At 40.7% G+C, this 17,286-nt stretch overlaps 2 protein-coding genes across 6 annotated transcripts in view; one reads left to right on the forward strand and one right to left on the reverse strand.

Moving 5' to 3' along the window:
- The window catches only part of ap1s1 (adaptor related protein complex 1 subunit sigma 1), an 18,101-nt gene extending 7,753 nt beyond the window's left edge, over nucleotides 1-10,348 (forward strand). For all 3 annotated transcript variants that reach the window (XM_032544501.1, XM_032544500.1, XM_032544502.1), the window contains 3 exons: nucleotides 2,157-2,265; nucleotides 2,762-2,899; nucleotides 4,469-10,348. In XM_032544501.1, coding sequence (XP_032400392.1) covers nucleotides 2,157-2,265; nucleotides 2,762-2,899; nucleotides 4,469-4,516 — 295 coding nt within the window. In that variant the 3' untranslated portion in view covers nucleotides 4,517-10,348. The remainder of the gene's footprint in view (nucleotides 1-2,156; nucleotides 2,266-2,761; nucleotides 2,900-4,468) is intronic.
- Nucleotides 1-17,286, reverse strand: part of serpine1 (serpin peptidase inhibitor, clade E (nexin, plasminogen activator inhibitor type 1), member 1) — a 24,356-nt gene that overhangs the window by 6,336 nt on the left and 734 nt on the right. For 2 of the 3 annotated variants that reach the window (XR_004336418.1, XR_004336417.1), the window contains exons 2-9: nucleotides 15,912-16,150; nucleotides 15,417-15,641; nucleotides 14,952-15,146; nucleotides 14,626-14,824; nucleotides 14,356-14,456; nucleotides 13,450-13,536; nucleotides 13,157-13,240; nucleotides 11,569-11,671 (exon numbers count right to left, since the gene is read on the reverse strand). Coding sequence is in view for 1 of the 3 variants with exons in the window: in XM_032544476.1 (XP_032400367.1) it covers nucleotides 11,625-11,671; nucleotides 13,157-13,240; nucleotides 13,450-13,536; nucleotides 14,356-14,456; nucleotides 14,626-14,824; nucleotides 14,952-15,146; nucleotides 15,417-15,641; nucleotides 15,912-16,149 (1,176 nt within the window). In the remaining 2 variants the exon portion in view is untranslated. Of the gene's footprint in view, nucleotides 1-11,320; nucleotides 11,672-13,156; nucleotides 13,241-13,449; nucleotides 13,537-14,355; nucleotides 14,457-14,625; nucleotides 14,825-14,951; nucleotides 15,147-15,416; nucleotides 15,642-15,911; nucleotides 16,151-17,286 lie in introns of those variants that run through there. The other variant, XM_032544476.1, reaches the window with a different exon arrangement.

Here is a 17,286-nt window from a genome sequence, read left to right on the forward strand (position 1 = left end):
AGACTAAAATACAGATAAATATAAAGTGAAACAGGAAACTGAAGCATGAAACACCCACGGCTGGAACAGGTTAAAATACAACAGAGAATACAGGAACACAGGACCGTGAACCACAAGGAAACAGGGAGTGAATCACTCAAATAAACTGGAAAAGTCACAACAGAAACCACAACCATGAAAAAACAGAATGAATGGGAAGCTATTTCCAAATAAAGAAATGCCAAACATATTATGGTTTTAGGTTCTGAAATGTGAGTATATGTTTCTTAGTCTTAGATTGTTGTATAATGAATAATGTTGGGTTTTAGACTGTTGGTTGGACAAACTCTGCCTTTTAATGAAGTCATCTTTAGTACTCTTGGATATTTTGATGTGTTATAGACTGATTAATTGAAAACACATCAGTAGATTGATAACCAAAAATAATTATGCAAAACGCTGTACTAGTGCACTCCCAAACTTGCACTTTTTTTGTGCGGTGAAAGCATAACAGAAAACCCCTGATTCAACGACAGAAGATGTGATTTTTGCAGTAATTTACATGGTTGCATTGTTGTTACGGTTTCTTCTGGACAGCCGTCTTAATCGTTACTTTTCATGAAGGTGAAGTGCAGGTAGACTAAATGTCAGCTGATAGTTTATTTAGTGGGTCCTCCATCACCCGTCTCCAGATGATACAAAATGCAGCAGCACGTCTTTTAACGGGCACACGTAAACATGAGCACATCTCCCCTATTTTTGCTTCACTGCACTGGCTTCCTATTCAATTTAGGATCCATTTTAAAATTATGTTACTTGCTTTTAAATCACTAAATGGTCTTGCCCCGCCATACCTCTCTGAGCTTCTACACTCTTATAAACCCGTCCGTGCTCTCAGGTCAGATGATCAGCTGCTCCTGACTGTGCCTAAAACTAAGCGTAAGCTCAGAGGGGACCGTGCCTTTGCTGTGTCTGCCCCTAAACTATGGAATGATCTGCCTTTGCATGTAAAACAGGCCTCTTCTTTATCTGTTTTTAAAACCCATCTTTTCTCTCTGGCTTTTGACACATAGTAAGATGTCGACTTCATTTAGTTGTTCTTATTTGCTACTTTGTGTGTTTTTAAATTGTATAGTTATTAATTATAAATAGGTTTGTTTATTTTCTGTACAGCACTTTGGTCAACTTTGGTTGTTGTAAAGTGCTTAACAAATAAAGTTGGTATGGTATGGTATTTATTTCAATAAACATATCCGCATATGAATGCAGAATCTGAGAAAGAGACGAATAGCCAGAAAAACTTATTCAGGAGATGTACAAAGAGCTTCAGCATGAAAAGGCTTTGCAGGAAATGAGGCATCAAAAAAGGCCATGAGCCAGAAAAACACTACGACAACAACTCCAGGAGCTCTACAAACAGTATGACAAACAGATTTGGAGCGTCATGTGTAGGGGAGGATAACCAGCATGGGAAACAGGATCCTGGATCGGAAGAGTGCAGAAGTAGGGCTGGGCAATATATTGTTATTATATCAATATATGAGGCTAGATAACGCCAAGAATATTATATCGGATTTTCTCCATATTGCCCAGCTCTAAACAGAAGTACTTGTAAATGTTGCCCAGCAGCGTCCATACACTAAATCCATTAGCTTGTGTCCTCTGAGGCAGCATCTAGTGGCAATTAAAAGGAACTGCAGCTCAACATTTTTAGCTTTGGTAAGACACAGCAGACACAGTGATTGGTTCTTCAGATGTCTGCATGTTTTTTACTTGGTTAAAAAAGGGCGTGTTTTAGTCTTTTTCTCTGCTCTACCATGGAGAAGAATTCATTTTGTCACAGACTGAATTGCCTCTAAATTATTGAAAAATGCCTCATCATTAATTACCCTATTTCAAAACCTAAGGAGTAAATCTCATCAATGTCAGTGAGCCAATAAGCATGCAGCATGTTTCTATCAAGATCTATAATGTTTGTGATTGTCTGGCAAACGAAAGATTAGTGTCTTAATGTGTAATGTTATTTATTTTTGTTTGATAAAATTGGTATCGAACCAGTATCAATGCCACGGTATTGGTAGCGGTATCGAACCCTAATTTTGTCAGATTTTATAATTTTGTCAGATTTTAATATATTGTTTAAATTTGTGTGTGTGTGTGTGTGTAATTGTATGCAGGTACGCCAGCCTGTATTTCTGTTGTGCAATTGAAGAGCAGGACAACGAGCTGATCACACTGGAAGTCATCCACCGCTTCGTAGAGCTTCTGGATAAATACTTTGGCAGTGTAAGTCATAGATCCGTGAGTCCCTGCGTTGTTCCTGCTCTGTTTGCTCTTTGTAGTTGGTTGTTGAATATCATAATAATGATATTACTTGCAATAAATGGATCCTAAAGTGTACTCAGTTCTGCTGCTTTCAGTATTCTGCGAAAATACAACAAATTGCTTGTAGAATTTAAAACAAACTAAAGGAAATCATTTCTAGCCTTCTTCTTTTGAACACATACACATGAAATAAAAGGCACTACTAAAAAGAAATTTACTTTCAACTAACACAAAACATTGCTGTCTATCGCAAGAAATCGCAGCCTTTCACTATGTGTGTATTGCGTCAGTTGATATTGCGATGACGATAAAATAACGATATATTGTGCAGCCCTAGATTTAACACTGCTAAACTAATATAACAGAATTAAGTGAGAGGGTTACCCCCCCCAATAAGTATGTGAAGAATTAAAACCTTGCTGTAGCAAGCATTAATGCTCTGTTTGTGTTTGTGCAGGTATGTGAGCTGGACATCATCTTTAACTTTGAGAAGGCCTACTTCATCCTCGATGAGTTCCTGATGGGAGGAGAGATCCAGGATACGTCTAAGAAGAGCGTCCTCAAAGCCATCGAACAAGCTGACCTACTGCAGGAGGTACCCAGGCCTTCAGGCTTTCACTTCTCTTTCTATATCAGTTAGCAGATTATCACAAACATAATGGAACATATTTGACAGTTTTTTTTCCACTTAGAATGACTCAAACCAATAAATCAATTATCAAAATAGTGATTCATTTACTGGTTGACAACTAATTGATTCATCTTTTCAGATCTGGTAAATGATGCCATTGACCTGTGTTTTTTTAAATACCAAGAACATTTCACTGAAATTCTATGGATGTTAGCGGGGTGTGTCTTTATTTCAAGCAAGGCTTCTTCTATAGTACAAAAGTATAAAAAAAGGCCTGACAGCAAAATCATTTATTTTTTTGCAGACAAAGGGGACATATAATGGTTTTCTGTATTTTCTGTCATATATACAATGTCAAAATGTCAGACTCTCGTGTTAAATGTGGCCAAAACTTTAAAAAAAACAAATGAGGTAGAAATATTTTATAGATCCTCGTGAGCTAAAATGTTCCAATTTCCCACTATTCTGAACGATCTGGTTTCAACAGTTTTTCCTACTATTGGCTAAGTGTTGCGCAACTCCAAGCCAGTTTTCTATGATTGGTCAACCGCTCAAAGTAGGCAGGACTGGAGTGGTTGTTCTTTTTAAGGCTACTGCGGTGTTAACATTGTCGCATGTAGCTACACGCTAACAATAGTAAAGTCATCTTGGCTGCCTATTTCGGGTCGCATTCCTGTTCAGAAGTAGAACTTCACTCACTCTGCCAGCGGTTTTATTTAGCCCTGCAACTCGGTCTGGAAACCTGTATGTTTAATTTTCCCACTTCAGTTCACAATTTTGTGGGAACCAATCACAAACTGGTACATCTACCTGTTTTGTTATTGGCAGGTTTAACACAGTCACGATAGAAAAGCGACCAAGCAGCTTCTTGTTTACATTCAACATAAAGTTCACTGAAGCGTAGCAACCCGTTGATGCCGCTGTCACTTCTACGTCACCCAGATTGTTGGTCTGATTGGTTAAAGGACTATCCAATTGTGTACATAGTCATTTGAAATATGCCTATTGGTCACGCCCCTTCTGCAGAGAAAATACAGCTCAGACTCGCCAATCTCAAATCTATGGAGTTTGGCTTGGTCTGGTGATAGACTAGTTCAGAATTCGTCTACATTGTCTATTTATTTATTTTTAGTTTCTAACCTCCATTTATTTCCTGTAGTTCATTAGCTCCTCAAACTATTTGGTCAAAAATGGAGGGTTTTATTTGGACACTGCCTGATTACACAATAGGTGGAGAAGATTATGGATCTAAACAGACCTTCAGCTTTCAGTGAATGGCAGTTTTTTGGAGTGCTCAGAGCCACAGACACAGTTTGCTTGCTACTAAAAAAGTAGTGGGGTTTAATATCCTACAATTATAGTCTCTGGCTGCCATAGACTGCATTATGTTTGTTTTGCTATCGACATTTCTGAATGTTTAACGGTTGTCTAATGCCATAATGTTACATGATTTGAAAAAAAGTGACTGTAGTGGTTTGATAAAGGTTTTTTAAGTGTCCTCCATCCTAACGTATCTGTGTTTCTTTTTGACAGGAGGACGAGTCCCCCAGGAGTGTGTTGGAGGAGATGGGCCTGGCGTAGTACACGGTAGCCGTGTGAGAGACTATAGATACTATAAGGCGGAGAGCTGGTTGAGAGGGGTGGGGGTGGGGGGGACACAATCTGGGATTGAACATGCTTGGACTGACAGCGTTGGTTCTGTGTATCTTTGGCTCTGGCGACTGCTGTACAGTGTTTAACTGGGGAGGAGACACAGTTAAGAATGGAAGATCCTTGCATTGCCGTGTGTGTGTGCGTGTTTTTAAAGTTTGTCAGGCACTGCAAGTGAACTGAGACTAGGTCAGGGAATTGGGTAATTAGATAAAAGTGGCATCAGCTAAAAGATAAGTCTGATGCTATTTCATGTTTTTTGTATTTTCCTCAATTCTCATGAAAAGACTGACACTAACAACGTGTTAGTTCATCTCGCACGCAAAACTCTTTGACTTCCCTAAGATGACGGTGACACTCAGCTCCAATTCCATTGATTCCTGCCCAAGATGTTCATGTTTAAAACAGCTATGCAGATATAATTAATTTGAAACAAAACAAAAAACAGCTTGTTTTACTGTAGTTTATACAATTGTTATTCAAACAGGAGGAAATAGTGTATTTCTTGGGGACTATATTCAACGGCGGATTAATCCACATTGCAGTTGTAGTGTTTATCTCGGGCAGCAGGATGGTGTATGTGCAACTGAATCCAAACATACCACTGTGTGTGTGTGTGTGTGTGTGTGTGTGTGTGTGTGTGTGTGTGTGTGTGTGAGTGTGTTGTGTTGGCTGTGTGTGTGTGTGTGTGTGGGTGTGTGTGTGTGTCATGATAATGAATGAACATGTCACAGTGCAAGAGTGTGACTTAATTTTATTTAATTTTAAGCTTTGTGGGCCAGAGGAAGATTTTATCAGGCTGTTAGTGCGTTGTATTTGTGCTCGAAAGTCGGAAACACGCCCCTTGAAGTTTGTGTTTTATTAAACCAATCGTACACAGTCCTGTGGACGTGTTGCCACGCAGTTTGTATGCACAAAAAAACAGCGTAATGCGTTATCAACTGGTCAGAAAAATGTAGAATACAACTTTTTAAAGTAAAATTCTGTGCTTGTACAATCCGGTTTTTAGAACAGTGTTTGCCATCGTTCCGCTTGGTTGTGTGTGTGATAACATGAAACAAGGAAAATAGCACACAGCGTGTAGGTGAAAAGCAAACTGAATGTGGGTTCCTCCCCTGAGGTGTGTTCTTACCAATATAACTGTGTGTCACACAGCAACCATGTTAACACAGCAAAAGTTGTGTTCAAATAGTTAGTCTCTTTAATTACGCAGCACAGTGGCCCGATGGTTAGCATTGTGGCCTCACAGCAAGAAGGCGCCGGGTTTGAACCCTGGTTGTCCCGGGCCTTTCTGTGTGGAGTTTGCATGTTCTCCCTGTGTCTGTGTGGGTTTTTTCTGGGTGCTCCGGTTTTCCCCACCACTAAAAATGTGTTCCCCTCCCTCCCTACCAAGCTAATGTGTGGTGAGTGTCTGGTGAGCCCCCCCCTATTATCATCATCATAATCCTCTAATTCTAATAATCCTAAACATCCCTCTCAATATATTATTACAGTTATGTGAACTACACTTGGTGTTTTCATTTTTTTTTCTTCTTTCTCATAAAGGCAGAGTTGTACTGTTTGGAAGTTATTCCTATATCTGTGATTGGCCCATCTTTCAGCGGGCCCAGTGGGGATGGCCTGCGTTGTGGATTGTGAATAATGAACCAAAGACATTTTAAGATTTGCATCACAGCCTTGTTTACATATTAGCCATGCATATGTACCGCAAGTGGAATGATGTACCAGACGAGATGGAAATGTCAAGTCTGTCTTATGCAAGTTAACACAGAGCAATGGAGAGTTTTCCTCCCAGACAGCAGGAAGCAGCCACTGAGACAGGTGGGTGGGGGGTTCAGCTGGTACTACTGACTGGTACTACTGTTGGGACTGAAATTCCAAGGCAACTAGAATAAACTGAATTTTAGACAATGGTACATGCTTTTATAATGTTTAATCATTTTGAATATGTGGTTATTACTGATGTTTGTGATCTAAATTTGGTATCTGTTTGAAAATTGCATCCTAGGCAAGATTACCAGCAGGATCACATATGAATGCTCATCCTGCAAGTGGTGCTTTGTTCAACTTGGTTAAGCCCAGGTCAGACCAAAGATTTGCGACGAGACAGAACCGTTTTAGAACATTGCTGCGGTCTGAACCGGCCCATCTCAAACTCGACTCAAACCAGCTAATGGCGTCGCTGCGACACAGCTGGTCAGGGATCCAGAGGCTGGTTTTAGAACTAAGGGATGTAACCTTTTTCAACAGCCAATAGAGAAGTCAGCTGGTCAAGTCAGCTACAAACTCTAGAAATATAATGATCCCTAATCTATTTTATTTCTATGTTACAAACTGTTTACTGGTTGAAACAGAGTTTTAGACCGTTTTGTCTCATTGCATCATTGTAACTGGCAGGTCTTTGGTCTGGACTGGGCTTTAAAAGGTCATTTAATTTAAGTAAAGTGCATTTCTTAAAACAGTAGAAGGCCTGCAACTGGTTTTGAGCATATTCTTTAGCACCATGGTCACGATGGCTCCATACCTCAGGTTTCAGGTCAGGGTTTATTCTATCAACGCGCTGTATAAATATTGTTCCCTTGATCAAGTGGGAAACTTGTTGTTGTTTTTTTTTCTATCTTAACTTGCCTTCATTTGACTTAGTCCAGATCGGCTTGTAATCAGACAAATCATTTAGTGTCGGTGACCAAACGCACAAACCTCTTATGACGATGCTCACACGTAGGGTTGGGGTTTGAGAGCATTTTATTGAATCTGAATCCAGAATTGACTCCACTCTTTGAATCCAAATATTTTTCATATACATTAGCCTTCAAGATTTGTAACCAAATTTACAAAAATAATCAAAACCCTTGAGCCAACTACTGGAAGTCAGACTATTAACCTGACAAACTGAAACTAGTGACATGATGTAAACAAATGTTACGTAACATTTTTTGAATTAGTTAACATAAATTGGCTCTGTTGCCGATAAACATGCTAAATGTTTATTTTAACTCGCAAGACCAAATATTCTGGAACTAGATTCAAAACAGGCACAGCAATCAGAGCCCAACTCTACTCATACCAATAATACAGAGTGCAGGGTTTCCTCCAGAAAAGTTGTTAAACCTGGTGGCAAGTGTCTTTTTTTTTCTTCTTTTCATCGAGGGCCCGGCTGGGGACCAGACACAGACTGATGGCAGCATTGATGTAGAGCCCAATAGTTTCTATGATAACAGAATCATAGACAGAATTAGGAAATCCAGAATGTAAAAAAGCTATGACAGATTCCATAGAACCATACATTAAGTCAGCTCTAAAAGCTAACTGGAGATGTCAAAAAATATGACAATGATGTTTCCAACCGAGCCGCCCCACTGTAACTGCAGTATAAGAAATTTAGTTAAAAAAACATTCCAAAATAATTCCCAGTGGCTTAAGGGGCAACCTGGGCCGGGTGGGCCACCAGGCCTGCAATACACTGGGGGAAACCCTGGCGTCAATATTTGAACTGTATGTTGAATTTACCTAGTGTGTTTGTGTACTGCCGTGATCTTATGCATGACATGTTTATTTTATAAAAGGCTGTGGACCGGGACCAGTATGTTACTATAAAGTTCTTTGCAATCAGATGTTGGGTTTGTACAAACCCTGAGAATATGGCCATCATATAAAGTGGGGAAGATCTCGTCCTAGAAAACTATTCAGGAAAAAATGATTACCAAGCTCCTAAGTTTTCTATCACCTGCCCATAGACTGTTGGTTAGAGCTAGGCTCTCTCTACAAAAGCCTGTTTGTCTTGACGTTACTATTGATGCTGTGACGATGTATCACATTGCTTTCATAAAACTTTCATCTAAAATAGGGCTGGGTGATGTGCTACCTTACGAATGTTTGAATGATCATTTGATTCAGCTGAAACGGATATTTTTGGAAACTATTTTCTTTGAAGCTACATCTCAATATTAATTCCAGATATTGTTTCAGTGGCTGTCACTGACTAGGGTTTTCACACATTTTCCATTAACCCTAGAGAGAAACATCTTCCTTGCATTGTTTCAAAATGTATGCACGTTTTTTTTTTCAATCATATAATGTCCTCTCAGGAGTTCTGGATAGACATCTCCTGATTTCTAGCAAATTAATTTCCTTTGTTTTCTGCTCTTATGTGACCTGCTGATCATATCGATTGCTTATTAAGAAAACTTCTGAGTAAATATTGGACTGCAACACTATGTTCTTTAAGAAGAACTACATCCTGAAATGTGACCTATGTGCAGGCGTACCTCCTGTGTGTGTAAAAACTGTTGTTGGCAGTAACAGGCTGCAGGACATTGAGCCTGAACCTGTCTCAAAGAGTCAGTTGGACCACAGCGCCGTTGTCTGTACACAGCAGGGACTAATCCCTCATTTTCCTCTGCTCAACTCTGAATGTCAGTCTGTGTTAAGGGCTCACTGTGTGATCTGATTGTTTTCTGTGTCAGCATGTGGGGGAACAACTGAAAAAAAAAGGGGGTACGATATGTTGAACTGTTGCAAAAACAAAGACACCAGATTGTAGCTGATATGTGCTGAGCAGGGGCAACATGTTTGACTTCTGAGATTCAGTATTTCTATGAACATGTTAGAAATCCTAATTTTAAGTGTGGCCTTTTCTTCATACTTTTAATTTGAATCTCACAATTTAAATATTTGGGGTGTGCAAAAAAATCGGTTCCTATTCTAATCGCGATTCAACCTCTATTAAAAGCTAACAAGTTCTAGCATCCTCCCGGCTGCTCCTTCCCGATCTCTCTCCAACGGTTTAGTTTCTATAAGATGCAATAACAGCTCACACTTTAAGACAGTGTCTCTTTTGAAGGTATTTCTGGTGGTGTACAACACAAAGGTAACATTCACACCTCCAGCTGGCCCTAGTCTGTTTTAGAAAGTTAGCAGAGATAACTTTCTGATTTTACCTTTAGAAAGTGGCTTCCAGATGTTGGACGTTCTGATGAGCCCTTATTATGCTTTTTGGAATTGTTCCTGTCTTTTAGTGTGTTATATAGTTATTTGAGTATGTAATAGATGTATCAAGTACAAAAAACATTTCACTCCAAATGGAGCTTACTCTCCCGCAGACAGTCCTTTTTCTTAGCTGTCTGAAACGCCTCGTGAGTGGGCCAGCTGACCAATCAGAGCAGACTGGGCTTTTCAGGAAGACGGGCCTAGAGCTCAGACAGTGTTTCAGGCAGAGGAGCTGCAGCTGTAGTGCTTTTTTTGAACATCAAAGCATGTACACCTATTCTAGTAGACCCCGGGAATATAAATAGGACACTGAAAGGAGTATGTTAGGGGCTCCTAAAAGCGTTATTATCCTCCTCACATATGTCTGTACATTTGAGCATACACCCTCGTAATGTTTTGTCATTAACCCCGGCCTCTGCTGCCCCTTTCTTCCTCCAAAGAGACTTTGAAAAGGGTGTTGAATGTTTTTTGGGTGAGTTTGTATTTAATGCCCAGTTTGAACTTTGTGTTTGGTTAATCGGCTCATCATATGCAATGACTTAATCAATTTGGTGGTTGTCTTTTTCATAAATTGGTACTTGTGAAAGAGAATGAAAATTTGGATTTGAAATATTTGTTAAAAGTTGTTTGGAGGAAGAGAGGACGAGACATGTGAATGGTTTACAGAGCTGTCAAGGGGCCTTGGGGTAGGAAAGTAGAAGCTCAGTAATGCAGGCTAAAGGGACTCTGTGTGTGAATGTAATTTTATAAAGAAACAAACCATTTTAAGCTGAATGAAATGTGTCCTGATGATTTGTAACCGTGCATGTGTGCAACCATATGTCAAATCAGCAGGCAATGCACATAAAAATGCAAAGCTTGGAAAAAACAGATATTCCAAAGTCATTATTAAAGGTACAGTTGGTAACTTTTTTTTAATTTTTTTATAAATAACAATTGGCAATTACGGGTTCAAAACCTTTCTTGGCCAACAAGGAAGCAGCCGAATCGTCAAAGTCAAAGCAGCATTGGGCGGGTTTCAGACAAAGTTACGGCTGAAAACATTGTTACGTCGGAAGATGCGGCGGTTATTTCTGCATCGCAGCATCATGTAAACAACCAACAAATAAAACTCAATACGTCCCTGAAACAAAGCGAGCACTCAGGACCAGTGATGGACTGGCTGTCTGGAATTAGGACAAATGCAGGAAGGGCCGAAAGTTATTTTATGCATGAAGCTACAAATCTTCAAGCTTATACTGCGGTGAATTCCATGGAAACGCAGAGTTACTGATGAGTTAATAACTAATGCCAGGGCCGTTTTATGATCTCAGTCCATCACTGCTCAGGAGACTAGTAAAAAGTTGTATGTTTACTGCCAAAGCAATGACAAATGAGTACATGTAAACAACTGACCCGATGATAATATAAATAGTCATATAGTTTGATAAAGTTTAACAGTCGTTCAATAATGTGCCAAAGCAATGAAGGAAAAACAGTGTGTGTGTAAAGCATGGCCATGTTGTTTTAAAAGTCATGATGCTGACCTTTGGCTGTTTGAACACAAGAGGTCAGTGTTGACCTACCACAGCTCTCAACACTTCAGAAATCACGGACTGCATGTTTGTAAAAACAATATTATTTTAATAAATATAAATACAGCAAAATACAAATGTAACTAAGCAACAACAAGGCAAGAAAAACATGTAAAAATAGATAAAAAATACATTTGTTCTGGGTATTTATGCAGTGCATTGGTGCCTGTTGTGTCGGACAACAGGAAATTATTTCATGAATACATTTCCTTCATATTTCTTTCTGTTTTGTCTACCGCAAACATTCAGGTTAATAAATTAACAGCAAACATAAACTCTCGGTCCATCATGTTCCCAACGTCTGTCATGTTAAGTCTGTGTTTCCCTTTGCCCCAGTCTTGTTTATTAAGTAGCGTACATTATAGTATAGTGAATAAAGTCTGTAGAGTCAAATGAAGCCTGGGCAGTGGGTCTGGTGTGGTCTTCATGTGGAGTATGAGCAGCAGTAGTCGGACACAGTGGAATGAAGGCAGGTCTTATTGTTGTTGAGGCTGGTTGAACTGGCCCATGAACAGAACAGCACCTGAACACAAGAAAGTGAAAACGTTAGACACATCCCACCTGGGACGTGTTGAGCCCCGACAAAACATAGCAATACAGGTTGTTTTTTTTAAACTGAAAAGTTGGTTTGTCAAACACCCTGTTGTGTGCACAAGCACTCTGCCTTTTTTACTACAAAGAGTTTACAGACACGTCTCTGCTGATTGGCTATTGTTCGGTAACCTTGGTTGTCTGAGTGAAGAGACTATCTCTCTAGGGCAGTGGTTCCCAAACTTTTTCAGCTCAAGACCCAAAAGAGAAATTTGGTGTCTCCCCGGGACCCGAATTTAAAAAAATACACTACGAATCATGGTAACATCTACATTTTTAAACTGTGGACACAAGACGGAACAAACCATGAATTTAAATGTTTTTGAAGTACATTTATTCCATTGTAAAAGTAAACAAAAACAGAAAAGGTCTCTATTCTCCTTTCTGTGTCTCACCCCTTTCTTAACTCATTTTCTTATCCCCTCCTAGGATAAGAGAAGAGAGAGAGAGAACACCCCCCCACACAGCGTCTGAGCTGAACAGACCAGTGTAGCAAAAAAGAACTCTCATTTACATAAGATGGATATGAATTTTACCAATTGGCGACCCAATAAAACAGGTCTGCGATCCATTTTGGGTCCCGACCCTAAGTTTGGGAAACATTGCTCTAGGGCAAGGCCGCCCGGAGACCGTTCCAATCACAGTAAATCATTGAACCCACGCACACCTGGGCTTTTTATGCCAGAGCATGGGCCACGTGCCCTAGTGGGTCGGTCCCCCATACATATGGAATATGTACAGTAACTCTGTGGAGAGATGGTCTCAATTTGATAGAGAGCACCAGTTACACAACAATAAACGAGTTAGTCTAGATCTAAGACCTTCCACCTTCCAGGATTTCTCCGTTCACTGGAGATTCCGCAGCATGTCCTCCTTTTTTTGACCGGATGCCCGTCACCTTCCCCTTCCTTTGGGTCAAAACGACGCTGGATTTCTGAGGACTATGGTTACCTGCTCCTCAGATCTCTGCAGGGCAAATCCAGACAGCCTGCTAGACTGTCTGTCCAATCTGAGTTTTTTCTGTTGCACGACTAGAACAACTTTTGAACGTATACACGTTCCACCAAAACAAGTTCCTTCCCGAGGCTATTTTGCAAAGGCACCGTGGCTCTGTCCGGGGCTTAGCACCGGCCAATGCGATAGTGATTGGTTTAAAGATATGTCAATAATCCAGAGTACGTTTTTCTCCCATCCCAGAATGCTGTGTGGACTAGCCAGACCTTCCTCCGCAGCGCTGCGGAGGAAGGTCTGGCAATGAGAGACACCCACCAAACGAGTGAAAACAAAGCTGTTTCACACTGTGCAGAGGAAACGTTATTCAACACGGAAACATAGCAAAACCGTGCACACCGTTTTGAGATTGAACGTGCCCATGCTAAAAATGGGATTTCAAAATAAAACATAATGAGAGTGTTACCTGTTTGTTTGTGCTGGATGAGGAAGAGGAAGGGTCGGTCTAGAGTAATCTCCTCCACCGCCATGCGAGAAAACATCACCGCAGCTAATGGAGGGAAGGAATGAAAAACAGTCTGTAATGTGTGTAGCTCTGGGATCCCTTTTTGCTTAAAGCCCCGGATACTTCTCAATACTTTTGTGTGTTATAAGTTTATCAAGCACAAAATACATTTAGGAATTTGTACCATATATGTATAACATTGTAGTGTTAAGTCTTAAAGGAGGGGAATGGGTGAGATTTAGTGTTGGGCCTACCTGTTGCTGCTGCTCCCTTGGTTCCTTGCTCATTCACCTCAATCTTCACTCTCTGCAGAACCTTCGACACACACAGCCTCTCATCAGCTGGAGGACAGAAACACACACTGATTAGACACATAGTTCATCTGAAGGCACTTTACCAGGCCCCCAGGAAGTGCTCAGCCTTGCACCTAATTTTGTCCAGTGGAAACTATTGCAACTATAGTTACGACTTTTTGTATGCTGATTTTCAATCCATGGACTTTTTATATTTTAAAAACATTCCTCATACAGAGAAAAGCAATTTAAAAACCTGCCCTTAAATAACATGGATGTGCGGTATACAGTATGGATATAACGTTCTTCGCAGGTAAAAGTAATAATTACTTCCATTTAGTTTTGGGTGCTTTATTCAAATTTATAGCATTTCAAAAACACTTTTTAAAGGTTTTTTCTCCTGACCATCCTCTGATTAGTCAGAATAATTAATAATTTCTGCTATTTTAACTCAAAAATTTGGTATAACTTCATGAATTTGTTTTATTGACCATGAATGAAAAATAAAAAAAGGTAAAAAAATTGATAGAACCTTTTTTTTTTTAAGCATCTAAAACATCAACAAAAAAAGCACCTAAAAGTTAATTTTCAATTTTGGCCTGAAGGACAAGAAGTCCATGGTTGACAGGAAGACAACACAAGGGTTGAAAAACTTTTTTGGCGTATTTGCCCGGCAAGCAACTCCATTGAACTGTATGGGTGCCATTTTGGAATCTGGTATCCAGCTAATAAAATACATCCATGCACCATACTCTACATTGTACACTATATGTAGTTATAGCTATGAACTGTAGTTTAACACGCTCTGGTCTGGTAACGTTCAAACCTAACTAACTGTTCTTCCTAATGTATAGGAGGTTAACGTACTGTTGATGCGTGTGAAGTCAGCAGTAGCCAGGTTGAACATGTCTCCCAGACCCATGTTGAGCAGAGCATTCTTCAAATCCACTTCAGAGTTCAGCGTGAACCTGCGAAAACACACACAAATCTTCTGTTTTCACCTTGATTGCTTAAGCCTTTAAAAATCAATATGTCACAAACGACTGTGACACTACACTAACTTAATATGAAAGTATAATTATATAAGTATAATTTCATGTTAGCTACCCTCAAACAGTTTAAGCCTGTCTCCCTCACCTGGGCATGGCCAGCTGTCGCTTAACATTTCTCAGCTCCATTCTCCATTGCTTAATCCGCTGGCTGCTCAGATCCGCACTGAGCGTGCTCAGTGGAACTTCAGGCTCGAAGGGCGATACCAGGAGCATGCTCAGTGAGTCTCCCTCGTATGGAACCTCAATGACATCATAGTCCACCCCCTCGGAAGTCACAAACTCGCCTGTTGATTAAGGAGAAGGAGACAGATGTACTTTGTTTGTAATTTTTTCAAGCAGCAAAAAGTTTGCCATCTTTGGAACCCAATAGAAAATTTAGATAAAGTGCACTGAGTCGTTGGTTGAACCTACCATAGTTGAAGCGGTTGGTGAGTCGCATCATGTGCACGGGTACATTGCTGCCGTTGGCACAGTGGAACATCCTCTCCTGGGTCAGTTTGGGGTCAAAGGGAACCTTCCAGAGGCCCTTGAAGTCGAGGGCATTGAGGAGGACCAGACGGGTCTCATCAGACAGAGATCCAGATGCCAGGAACTCAGGAATGGCACCTGCAGAACAAAATCAATCAATCAATACTTTTCAAACATAGGAAAATACAATTCAAAGTGCTAAAAACAACAGGCAAAAACAAAAAGAGATAAGAAAAAAATTGATTTAGAGAATAATATATACACTAGTGAAACGCTCTCATACACATTTCACTTTCATTTGTGTATATGATGTAAGCAGAAATCAAAGGAAACCTGGCCACTTCAAAACAAAATTGCAGAGGAGTCCTTTGAGAATCGTGCAGACGACATGCTGTCAGCCAGTTGTACCTCCAGTGTGGTCGGAGACCCAGGAGTTGATGATGCGGACTGCCTCCTCTGGCTTGCTGAAGTCCACCTGATTAGGGTGGGTCTGGAAGGCCTTGGCCAGGGCCCTGCGGAATCCCTTCTCCAGGCTCATCTTCCTCTCCACCATGACCGCGCTTGCTGTCTCCACCCCCTCCTCACTGGACACGTCCCGCTGCAGGAGACGCTGCTGCCGGGACATGCCTCGCTCTGCACGAGAGGCGATGTTGTTTTATGGTTAGTAAGCAAGTGATTTATGAAGCACCTTTCAAAACCAGAGGTGGAAGTACAAATTTCTAGAATGAAAATCTGCTGAATTTCAGCTTGGAAAGGTATTTTGCTTGGGGTGGAGTTGTGTTGACATTTTTAGTTCAATAGTTTTTGTTTAAAAACTGCAAGAAACCTGCAGAAGAATCTGCGAAATTCTGTGTTCACATTTCCTAATCTTAATTATTAGAATCTAGGCTATGTATCTCTCACCTTGCAGAGAAAAGCCCATCGCAGCAGTTAAGGCCTTGCGGGTGTTTCCAGCTGCACCGAGCTGAGCCATGGCCAGGACGGAGGCCACGCCGTACGGGGACAAGGCCATGTTTTTGTCCACAGAGTCCCGGGCCAGCTGCGAGAAGACCTTCAGGCCAAAGTCAGTCTGTTTATCCTGCAGAGAGCCCAGCCCCACTCTGCTCAGAGTCAGCAACAGGAAAATAGACACGCAAAGCATCCTGGGTAAGAAAGAAGAGAAAGTAAAAACTTAGTTAATCCTTGAAAAAATGTTGAATGGATATCTCCAGGCCAAACATGTTGCCCCGTGTGCTCTTTAAAGATGAAGAAACTGTTAGGAAACAACACACCACACATTTGTTTCTGTTTCTAAGGAACGGTAAGTCTGTTGAATTGCTCAACACTGCAGAGAGAATCTAAACAGATTGCAGATGTGTTCAATGAAAAATGTAGGAGTAAGAAAAGAGGCCAAGGATATTCTTTCTGTGTGTGTGCGAGCGCGCATGCGTGCATGCGTGTGCGTGTGTGTGACTCATGAATGTGTATACATTCACATCAAGGTGTCTGGAAATTGTGTGCGTCAGTAACATCGGTGTTCCACTGCAGACAGCAACGGTGTATGCTGAGGGTAGGGCAGCTCCTAATACTGTAGCAGCAGCATCGTACACTTGTGGCTGATCACAGGTCAGTGCTGGGACCTCAGCCTCTGTTTGCATTAGCAGTCACATTGAGCTTTGAACACACATGCCCTCACTGATCACCACAGAGGACTACACACAGCTTGATTTCCCATGTTGTGCGTTAGCCTCAGAGAAGCCACTGGCCATGGTTAAAGTAACTATAGTATCTCAAATTGTACTTTAACACCACTGCTATACTTAAAGGCACAAAAATAATCCCATACTAGTAATAATATAGTATAACATAAATTAAACATAATTTACTATGCGGGGCACCCTGGTAGATCACCTGTTGAGCATGTGCCCCGTGTACAAACACTTTGTCCTCATTGCAGGGGTCGTGGGTTCAATTCCAGCCCACGTCCATTTGCTCCATGTCATTCCCCCTCTCTCATCCCTTTCCTGTCTTCAACCATCCTGTCAAATAAAAGCCTAAAACGTCCCCAAAAAGTCATTTATGGGCATAAAATAGCGCTGTCAATCAAAGTGTTTAATCGCATGATTGTCCAGTTAATTTACGATTAATCGCACATTTAAACATACTTTAAAAGGGATATTTTTCAAGTGTTTAATGCTCAAGTGGTATTTGAGAGTGGACGTACTTCACTGGTAACTCAGCTCACATCGTCTTGTGGAGAGAACCATCTGGAAGGGCTTCTAAACTCAACTTGACGTTC

Source organism: Etheostoma spectabile, chromosome 19, assembly GCF_008692095.1.
Source record: "Etheostoma spectabile isolate EspeVRDwgs_2016 chromosome 19, UIUC_Espe_1.0, whole genome shotgun sequence".
In the NCBI taxonomy this organism is placed as follows: domain Eukaryota; kingdom Metazoa; phylum Chordata; class Actinopteri; order Perciformes; family Percidae; genus Etheostoma; species Etheostoma spectabile.